Source organism: Porites lutea, chromosome 10, assembly GCF_958299795.1.
Source record: "Porites lutea chromosome 10, jaPorLute2.1, whole genome shotgun sequence".
Taxonomy (NCBI): domain Eukaryota; kingdom Metazoa; phylum Cnidaria; class Anthozoa; order Scleractinia; family Poritidae; genus Porites; species Porites lutea.
The window spans coordinates 13,491,851-13,502,523 of NC_133210.1; the positions used below are offsets into that span (position 1 = coordinate 13,491,851).

Consider the following 10,673-nt stretch of genomic DNA (forward strand, 5'->3'; position numbering starts at 1 on the left):
CCTTCTGTTGTCGAGAAAGCATCTTTAGTTATTTGCGACGGGCAGTTTTCATTTTGAGCCAAGCCAACTTTTACTCGATACATTTTCTAAAAGTTCGACACTTCCCTGGAAAAATCGACAACAAACCGCTTCCCGGAGTTTTTCTTGAAGATGCTCTCCCGCTACAGTAGACTTTCAAAAAAGTCCTTCGTCAATTTTTATATGGCGCGGGACCTGTCGCGAATTTGTCGCTCGCTTGGCCGCTTCACAGCCTAAAAAGCTCGCTCCGCTCGCTAAGAAACTCGTGAAATTCGATTTCGATTTTCCTGGAATTTTTTTTTTAAAGAAAGCTCTACTTAATCATTTAAAAATTGAAAATAATGAAAAGTGATGATTTTTTACCCTGGATGATACCTTAACTGGCAAATTTTAGCGTAACAGGTTCTTAAAATCCAGGTTCTTGGTCGCGGGGTTTTTTTCTGTATGCGTCTATTTGTTACAATAAATCTTGATTCAAATCATAATATGGTGATTTGAAATCCTCAATTGTTGATTTAGAACATTCGTCTTATCATTTCAAATAAAGTATCACACCATGATTTAGGTTAAGATATAATTTAATTTCATATCTGACCAAGGCAGGTTGTGTTAGAGATAGTTGAAGCTAAAAGTGCATAAACAACTGGAAATGGCGCGGCGAGCTCCACCAAGGACTGGTCGTAGTCATAGAGAAAGTATTGCAGACCTTGTAAAGGATTTAGAACTTCTCCATGTGGACAGTAAAGATTATGGGGAGACAAAGGAAAGCATGGCAAAAGCTCGAGACTTAAGGATCGAAGAACTGAAAAAAAGTAATGGAACTCTACTGGAGGTATGCTTTTTCTATGCTCATAAAACGTTCACTTCTTACCGTAAACACTTTCAAAATTCGTTGTAGATTGTTAAAGTACTCAAAACAGCCATTGTTTTGAATTATTTTGAGTGTTATTTTATTTACGCAAAAGTGTGCAAGGTTTATTATATCTGTTTGTTTTGGTTGAGAGATTTCGAAAACGCACGTGCCGGCCGTAAAGTGACTTTAATAGTAAGATTTATCTTTTGTTAAAATCTGTATTTTGTTCATACTAATTGGACGCGCTGGTAAAACAAAGGATACGCTCCGTTGGCCTTAATTGACTTTTCCTTGACCAAACAAAACCTTTCCAGAAAAACAAAGTCTCACCTGGAACATACTGTTTTTATTACTCTCCTACGTTTTCAAGATCTTAGTATTTGATGTTGGCTTGCGTTTTAGTGACAGAAACCTTGTCCATCGAGATCTCCTGATCAAATCATTTAGTTATACTTCATTAAGTGTAGTTGCTTAACGATTGTTTGAGACTGGTTGTCAAGTGAACTCTTTTGTTGGATAATCCGTGTAATTATATTTGTACGCTAATTAGTTTTATTGCAAAACTCGTAAACAACTTTGAGTTAATATATTGAAAAGGCGGGACAAATTAGTATTGTTAATTATTGCTACAAGAAGACTTTAAACGACAACTTGTGTAAGGTACAAAAGTTGATCAGTTGTACTTTTTGGAGTAACGATAGTGTGAACCAGCGATTTATATATACAAATACATTCTTTGTGATTCTTATATCTCTCTGGCTATTTTGTTTTGACTGGACATTAACTGGACTTAAGTGAATTTTATAGTTAAAGTTGATTTTCGGACTGCGTCATAACCTCGAAGGAAAATATGATAATATTCCTTACAGCCAATCGGGTTTTTAGTGATGTAAGACTAAATTTCGAGGATTGGATTTAGGATTGGCACCTGTCATGTCCAGTCAGGATAAAAGGAGCTACAACAGGCTTTTGTCAGAGAGAGATAGTACAAGCTAGTGTGAGATTAAGTTGACTTGTAACAACACTGAAGCTTTAGAAGAAATATAAAGTTTGCTGAACCAACAGAGTACGAGTGTCTTTTCTGTGAAGCCGACCCGGAGCTAGTCTCCTTCAACTGGGTTCGGACCTTTCACAAGTTTAGCCTGGATAATTCGGGCTCCTGGTCAGTTGTTTCCTTGATACTAAGGTTCGTGAATGATCAAGATGATCTTGAACCCTGAAAAATGCAACGAGCTGGTTATCTCGCGAAAACCTAATGTCACACTATCACTATTTGCTGAAGGTGTTGCCTTACCACTAGTTGATGCAGTAAATCTATTTGGGCTAACATTGGACGATTCCCCAAATTTTGGAAAACACATTACGAATATAAGCAAGAAAGTTGGAAAGCAACTAGATGTTTTTTGGAGACTAAAGAATATATTATCGTTTCGTACCAAACTCTGCCTTAATAATTCGTTCATAATGTTTCATTTTCATTACCGTTCCCCCATATGGCATCACTGTTTAAAGACTGATAGTTAAAAACTCGCATGAACGAGCACTTCGTTTACTTGTACAGTGACGAGTCTTCACAGACTAGCACTCTTTTTGATCGTATTGGTTACAGCCTTGTAGATCGACGTATCCCAAGCTTGTTAATTATTGTATTTATGACAATAATCAGTTATCCACCTGAATATCTGAGAGACCTATTCAGGTTAAAAGACAACATCAAAAACCTGAGAGGGGTTGACAAGCTGCAAGTACCGAGACCTAATACGACTCTTTATGGCAAGAACTCAGTAAAGTACTTGGCGGTTATTACTGACTTGGAACAAGATTTCTGATACCTTAAGATCCCTAAGTACCTTGTCAGCTTTTAAAAAAGCAGTCCATCAGCTAAGGTTCTAGCTACTTCTCAATAATATCTATATTCTATTATATAATTAGGTTTTTTATTGTAAATAGCTACCTCACGTAATTTTAGGCTTTATACCGTATATAAGTTTTTGGATTTTCTTCTCCTTCTCTATTGTTTTATTTAGTTGTTGTTTTTTTTCTCGGCTTATTTGCATATTTTTGCTAGAGGTCTAGCCAACCTCATCACACGCGAGATTAAATAAAGCTTCATTCTTCATTCATTCATTCACGTCAGCAAAGCTGGTAAAGTTGACACGGGTGATGAGGTAACTCTACCTGTGAAATTTGCTTGTAAACCAGAGCTAACTTTACCCCGCTTGCTAGGGTAACCCTAGCAAAAGGGTATAAACCCTCTCTCCTTGTAAACAGGCCCTTAGACTGTGCATGTATCCCTTTTTATTAACGAGGGGCACAATTTCTTGGGAAAATGTTAATGCTACCTGGGATCATTATTTTCCATTTTTCTTGGGTCTGCTTTCACAAAGAAAAAAATTCTTCCAAAAATGCGCTCGCTGTGTTCCTGATTGAACGGACACGTAGTCTCGGTCTAGAGGTTGTCTGTTCTGAGAGAGTAAGACTGTATCCGTTTTGCTTAACGAGAAGGACAATTTCTTGGGAAAATGTTGCCTAGATGCTATTCATTACCTTATTTTTTCTTATAGGGTTACGACAAGATCGTGAAAGACCTAAAGCAAACTCGTAAGCGACGGCATGTTTTAAAGGACTATTATTCGAAAATAAAGGAAGTTCTTTCCGATACGCAAGGAATCTCCCTGCAAGAAGAGGCCGACTTTGTGAACAGAGCTAAGAAATGCAACAAGGATCTCGAAAACAAGAAATTCACCGTTCTCGTAGCTGGTAAGCTTTCAGAGATTTAAGGGTATTATTTTTCCCCATGTCTACTCGCGGCTTTGAAGACTATCACCTTAATAACATTCTATAAATCACAGCGAATTTATATATTCCGTTAATAAACCTTTTACTTTGACAGAGGTCTAACTACGAAATCAACCCCCATGCAACCCAAACAATTTTATGCTGATAATAATAATAATAATAATTTAATATTTATATTGCGCAAAATACATGTAAATATGATCAAATGCGGTAAAGGTGTAAAGCACCTTTCTATAAGACGACAACACTTACTCATGTAAATTTACTTAACGTTATCTTCAACAGGAGAGACCAGTGCAGGGAAAAGCAGCCTTATAAACCTGTTACTAAATGAACAAGTTCTTCCGACTGGCGTTCTACAAAATACTCTGACTATCTGTGAAATATCTTATGGAGCCAAGCAAGAGGCAGTTATACATTTTGGTAATGAAGAAAAAACATCCCTTAGACTACGGGATATCAAGTCTGACACCTTAAAACAGTACATCCAAAAGCCGACCAATGATAAAGACTGGTGTAAAAAGATTGAAATCAAGATACCTAATTCACTGTTGAAGGTAATTTAACAAATAATAGTCACTAGTTATGGATTCAAAATCATTTTGTACGTTTCTGATTGTTTTTGTATTTGTACGAAGGATAGGTGGTAAGGCTTTGTCAACTTCATGAGAACGTAGATAACTGTCTAATATATTTTTCTCATTTGGACACGTACGAAGAAGAACTTTGCTTCCTTGCTGTAACTTCCAGCACTGTTTCAGCTTAATTGTGTATTCAACATGCTCAGCTCCTTCTAAATCTCGTTGCACTCTCTTGCTTTAATCTTTCTGATTCTGGTAGGGAGGTGTGGTCATTGTAGACAGTCCGGGGATTGGCGATTCGGAGCAAGTCTGTAACATTGCTTCGGAATTTTTGCCACAAGCCTTCGCCTTTATTTACGTAATCAACAGTCCGAATGCCGGGGGAATGCAAGACGACAGGGTAAGTTGAACATAGCAGCCATTTCTTAGTGACGTGCTCGTTTTAAGAAAGTAGGAAGAAACGTTCTGGAGTCCTTTACGCTTATGTCAGCTTTATAAGGAGTCTTATACAAGCTGGTTCATTGACGACGTTTTACCATACCTGCCGGAACAGTTGACAGACCGAAGCGTTTCATTGTGTTTTAACGGAACAGTTGATAGACCGAAGCGTTTCATTTGTGTTTTAGGCAAAACTTTGGTTACCTTCCAGTGAGGCGGGACTGGAAACGAGAATTTCTGAAAATGAGACGGTATTAAGTTTTGGTTGGATCTTACAGACCGAACGAAGAAACCACCTTTAAAGTTGAACCTGCGCTTTTCCCGAAAAGAAATTCCAGGTGCACCAATGGGAAGCCTCCCGTGTAGGTAGTGTTTTCCAAGGCCTCACGCAAACTAAGACAGATGGTTTTGCAGAAACATTTTGTGGTTATCTTTCAGTGTTTAAAAGCATTACTTACCATTGATGGACCATAAACTAATAAATACAATGGTTTGGTTATTTATGTTTTTAGCTTATGCGTATTGTGAAGGAATGGAACAAACTCTACAGGGGAGAAAAATGCAAGGGCCTCACTTCTGAGTCTGCTTTATTCGTGTGCAACAAGTGGGACGACGTCGAAAGGCAAACAAAGACCAATCTGTCAAACAAAGAAAAAATTAAAAATGAAATCATCTGCAAACTTAAGAAGAAAATCCCTAACCTAAATGAGAAATCCCAGGTAATTGAAATGTCGGTGTTCACTGCAGCCCAAATCCATCAGAAGTTTGGTGTGATGAGTGATGATTTAAGCAGCCTCATAAATGGACTACGACGCCTTCTTCCACTTTGTCTCGAGAAGAAAACCGAGCACTTCTACAGGTAATTTGAATTTCTCAGGAGTGCTTAATGCGAACACCTCTTTGTCAGTATTGCTCGGTTTCCACGTGACATCATCGTACTGTAAAATCAAAACTTGCCAAACCTTCTGAGTTCATTATCTTCAGGCATAAAATCCCCTCAAATCTCTTGAATTTTATCTTTTTATCAATCACACGTCAACGACGTGTGGTCAAAGAAGTAAAGGCGTCTCCTGTCATAGAGCTGTCACGTGGAAAAAACAGTAAAAAGTGATGACTTATCCTTTAATTTGTTCTTCCGGAACAGTCAAATGCGGGATTTGCTCCTTGTTAAGGTACGGGTAGAAATTTGGTGAAGAGCGGAAACTACTGACAGCACAGATCGGCAGAGACTTTTTAAAAGAGTTTTGTACTAGTTATTAAGTGGACATGATCACTCACTGAACCCTTGCTAGTGTCTATTACAGAAAATATGAGAGGATATATAAGACTTACGGACGTTACTGTCCGTTTAACATGGGGTCCGTTTACGAACAGACTTTACTGTATTTTAACCTGAAACTAACTTTTTTTCACAATTCACCAGAATGAATAGTGGCTGTCTCAAGTCCTTATCGGATCAGGTGAAAGGTGAAATTAACAATGCAAAACGGTCCCGAGAAGATCGACTCAAAGCTCAAAAGGACGTTGAAGTAAAGCTGGAAAAACTCAAAGACGGCGCCTTCATAAAGGAGACTGACAAAGCACTCTCCAAGCACGTGAAGAATATTTCCGCGCAAGTCAAGTCCTATTTACAACAGGATGAAGTAAGAACCGCGTTTTGCACATGGGAAGAAAAGGATCTGCCACAAATCGACGACAGTCAACGAGGGAAAGTGGAAAGATTGAAAAATATTTACAACCAAAGTCTTGAGCAACGGTTCGAAAAAATTTTACAGACCCTGGAAAAGAGGGAACAGCTATTTTCGAAGGCTCACGCTGACCTTGAGCAGAGATTTCGTCAAGGGTTCTTTGAATTTGAGAAAGACGTACGAGACATCGATCAGGTCCTTGTTGGCGAATCTACGGACGAAGTATTATTGCAATTTGAAGACCGTTCTCCCTTGGACTCAAGAGTTAAGAAATTCATTTTCCTGACAAGTGTCGTTTTCATGCCAGTTCTGTTCCCCATTGGTTTGGCTGCAGCTGTTTTATCTGCGCCGGTAATTGGATATTTGGCCGTCGAAAGAATCCTGAGCGAAAGGCATCTGAGAAACGATCCCTGCCAAGTCCTAAGAGAATTATCCACGCATTTCCTTCAGAACAACATTGACGAAGTAATTTTCGACCGAGTTTCGCACGAATTTACCGATGCGAGGGAACGCATAGATAGTATCAAGAGATGCTATGAGGAGCTGCTTGAGAAATATGAGAAGAAATGCAAGGATCTCACCAAAAGCGAAGATCAAGAAACACGGAAAGGAACTGTCGAGATGCTTTGTCCTTTGTACACAAAGCTTGAGGAAATAGGTCAAAACCTAACCTTTGATGCCATTCAGCATGGTATCCGTGTGATGTCCCCTTCCTGCGAAGTCGACAAAAGGACTCTTTATTACGAGGCAAGGATCGGGGGAGGCTCTTATGGTGACGTTTACAAGGGAAAGATCAGCCTTCCAGGGAGTGAGAAAGAAGTAGCTGTCAAGAAGCTAAAAGAACCTCCGCAGGCGTCAAATGTTGCCCCCTTCCTCGGAGAAGCAAATATACTGATGTAAGCGAGTTTTGTTCATAGAGGAGTTAATTCGCCTAGAATTAAAGTCGATTCGCCTCAGTTGACGACTTTATTCGTAGATGATTGCCTGGGAAAGGAAGTTTTGGCTGGCTTTGGGAAAAAAAACGGGGCAAGGGTGAAGGGGCAACCGGGGCTGTCCTTCGTTTTCTCAAACGCGACATGCTACGCTCTCCTTCAACCTCGTTCCCATGGTGCAACTGAATGCCCGCCGCCTGGCGTTAAATTTTGAACTAAGAACTAAAATATAAGTAAGCTTTCTGGGAAAAAGGCAACGTTCGTTCCTTGTAAACGTCGCTGGTAAACCATGTAAAAATCCTCCAGTGTGACTGATGAGTTGTACTTAAATGTGTTCAATGATAAGAGAGTGATTATCACTTGGTTGTTAGGCATGTCGGCGGCTAGGTAATATAATTTTAAAATGTACGTCATATACGTTTATCTCAAAGTTGAGGGAGATTAAAATATTATTTTTTGCAGGAAACTAAAACACACCCATATAGTGGAGTTCTATGGAGTAGTTATGGATGTCCAGGACAACCAGCTGAGATTCTTGGCCCTCGTCTTTGAGTTGTGCAAGGCAAGTCTCAAGAATCACATCTTCAAGAACGAGGAAAATAAACCGTGGAGGACAAACAGCGCAGCCATTATCACATGCCGATGGGGCGTTGAAATTTTAGATGCCCTGGAATTCATTCACAGCAAGAAAGTCGTTCATCGGGATCTCAAGCTTGACAATGTTTTAGTAAGTCATTTCAAGTACTACATGTTGCAAATTTCTCCCAGTAACCATTCAAACCGTGGACGCAAAGGATTGATCTTCCAGTGTGTAATGCTTTTTTGTATACTACACTGGGCCCTTTGTTCTAAATCTGATTAGGTAGATTGTCCATAACTTAATCTATATATGTTAAAAGATGTTTATAAAGACGTTCTGTGTTGAATCAAATCTATTTGTTTATTTATTTATTTATTTATTTATTTAAGCTATACCCGTTCTGTTCAGTGACTTGCCTTTGACGTTTATGGTCAAGCCAGGTCAAGCGTACCCCCCAATATGCCATTAATAAATTTATTATTCGAAAGTTGACTCCGTTGTTAGTTGTAGATTTCAGATTCATCTCTGCATTTTTGCATGCGCGATAATCCGTGAATTCACACTCGAAGTAGTTACGAAATTTCTACCAGCTCAGTTTTCCTGATTTTGATGTAAATGTCTTCTAAGAAATTTAATCAATTCAAAGATTTTCAATCTGACCAAATACAGAGAAGCTCTCGTATAATATTTCCTGCTCATTACCCATGCAGAAATGCCGGTTTGAATTTGACACTTGTTATGGGATCGGCTAACGGATTCGTTTTTCAAATAATCAATTCATTAATAGAATCTTGGGGGGTATGCCTGACCTGACTTGACTGTAAACGTCAAAAGCAAGTCACTGAACAGAACGAGTATAGCTTAAATAAATAAATAAACAAATAAACAAATAGAGTTGACCGATCGTATTGGACACAGTCCACAGTTAAGGGCACTGGCTTCAAGTTTTCCTGAAAACATTTCGCGAGTTTATCCAAAGAGCCTGTCATCTAGTAGCCTGCATCGGAGACACTTTAAACCGCTGAAATTCAGTCTTAACGATAGGTGAGCCGGTTAAAACGCTGTCCTGCGAAAACAGCCGTTTCTCCTCGCTCTTCGCCGCTGGGGGCGTTTCGCGCAGAGGAACGTCTACGACTAATTAATGTTTACATGATATATCCGGTAGTCATGGGGTTCCACATCCAAATTTGTTCAGTTTTACGTTTCTCCTGGTCAATTTTACTAAAGTGTTGTGTTCATCTGTGAACGAGTCCAGCAAAACTCAAATGCTTCTTCTAGAGAAGAGTATATTCCACCTATTTTGACTGTTTTGTGAGAGATTCATCGCGTTTACATTTGACCTTAGTGGCTTTTTGTCCTTTTGTCTGTCATTCGTAAACAATAGCTAAAACAATGTAACTACTCCGTCGACCAATCAGCGCTTCTGACCGGATTCCGAACAGATTTCACGTCGTCAGTATGGAATTTCTGTCGCTGAGTCGCAGACGTTATTCTTCGCGAAACGTCCTTAGTGGCGAAGGATGAGAAGGAACGGGTGTTTCACAGGCTTATTAAACGCAGGCTAGTCGTCCACACGACCGGATTAAACCTTTTAATGACACTTTATCAATAGCCCCGCCACGTAGCGTCCCCAGCGACTGTGAGTGAGGAGAGGCGGTTGTATTTGCAGGCTATTTGTCAAGTAGTACCAAGAATTCAACCAAATTACTTCGACAAAATGTCAGCTTACGAATTCTTATCACTGACTAATAAAAGAGTTTTAACCTTATTTCTTCACTCTTAGCACTTTTCGGGTAGACATCACTTTACAGGACTGTGACAACAGGTACATACGCGATGTATTTGAAAGGGAAATAGCTCTTTCCGATCAAACTGTAGAAACCTAAGTAATATTCATTCGTTTCATTCTGCTTAAGTTGCATAAGACTTATTTTGTCTCACTTGCACTTTACCCTAATTCACAGATTAACAAGATGGAGCATATCAAAGTGGCAGACTTGGGGCTGGCCACCTTTAGAAACCAGATAACGGGAACATATTGTGGCACACCATGGTACATGGCTCCAGAGATACGCGAAAATAAAATCTACGATTCCAAGGTGGACATGTACAGCTTCGGATTGATGATGTGGGAAATGTGGTTTGGTGAAATAGTTCCTTCTGATCCGATCTCCTGGAGTCAAGACAAGGTTACCCGACAAGTAGACAAGAGGAAACAACGCGCCGAAGGACGCGGAGGCACTCGCCACCCTCCTCCTGCAAAATGGATCGAATTGATGGTGTCCCTTTCGAATGCTGAGCCATGCGTGAGGAAAACGGCCACAGAAAGTAAAGAATTGATGAAGAAGTTAAACACTCCGTGAAGGAGGAATAGCGATTTTAAACTGATAAAATCATCCTCGTTAATATTATCGTTTTTCATGTTCACATTGCGAGTCGTGACGACCATTTTTTCTCAATTTTTGATGCGGTATAACTTAAGGTCAAACGCGGTAACACTTACAAAAGACGTACCGGATCGTTTTGATCGATTCCTCGGTAGAATTGGCCAGAAAGAATTGTTCTGATTCTTAAAAATGAAATTCTGCCGTCTATAAACCTCTACGAGCGTTGGGGGTGTTGCGGAGGAGGGAACGTAGCAGAACGTTTGTAATGCGCTCCTTTCAAATGGAATTAAGAAATCTTCTCGACAATTTCAGCCATGGTAAACTATAAATGGCGTTTTTAGCTTGTATGAAGTTTTGATTTGTGATTGTTAGAGTGAAAAACCTTTCATAAAGGGTC

The 10,673-nt window shown here is 39.5% G+C and overlaps 1 protein-coding gene across 1 annotated transcript in view; it reads left to right on the forward strand.

The window, feature by feature from the left end:
• Nucleotides 1-630: 630 nt before the first annotated feature.
• LOC140951018 (uncharacterized) overlaps nt 631-10,673 on the forward strand; it is a 10,247-nt gene continuing 204 nt past the window's right edge. The window contains exons 1-8 of the mRNA XM_073400238.1: nt 631-850; nt 3,436-3,631; nt 3,956-4,227; nt 4,511-4,651; nt 5,202-5,548; nt 6,113-7,273; nt 7,772-8,036; nt 9,854-10,673. The exon at nt 9,854-10,673 is cut by the window's right edge and continues 204 nt beyond it. Coding sequence (XP_073256339.1) covers nt 668-850; nt 3,436-3,631; nt 3,956-4,227; nt 4,511-4,651; nt 5,202-5,548; nt 6,113-7,273; nt 7,772-8,036; nt 9,854-10,252 — 2,964 coding nt within the window. The 5' untranslated portion in view covers nt 631-667 and the 3' untranslated portion in view covers nt 10,253-10,673. The remainder of the gene's footprint in view (nt 851-3,435; nt 3,632-3,955; nt 4,228-4,510; nt 4,652-5,201; nt 5,549-6,112; nt 7,274-7,771; nt 8,037-9,853) is intronic.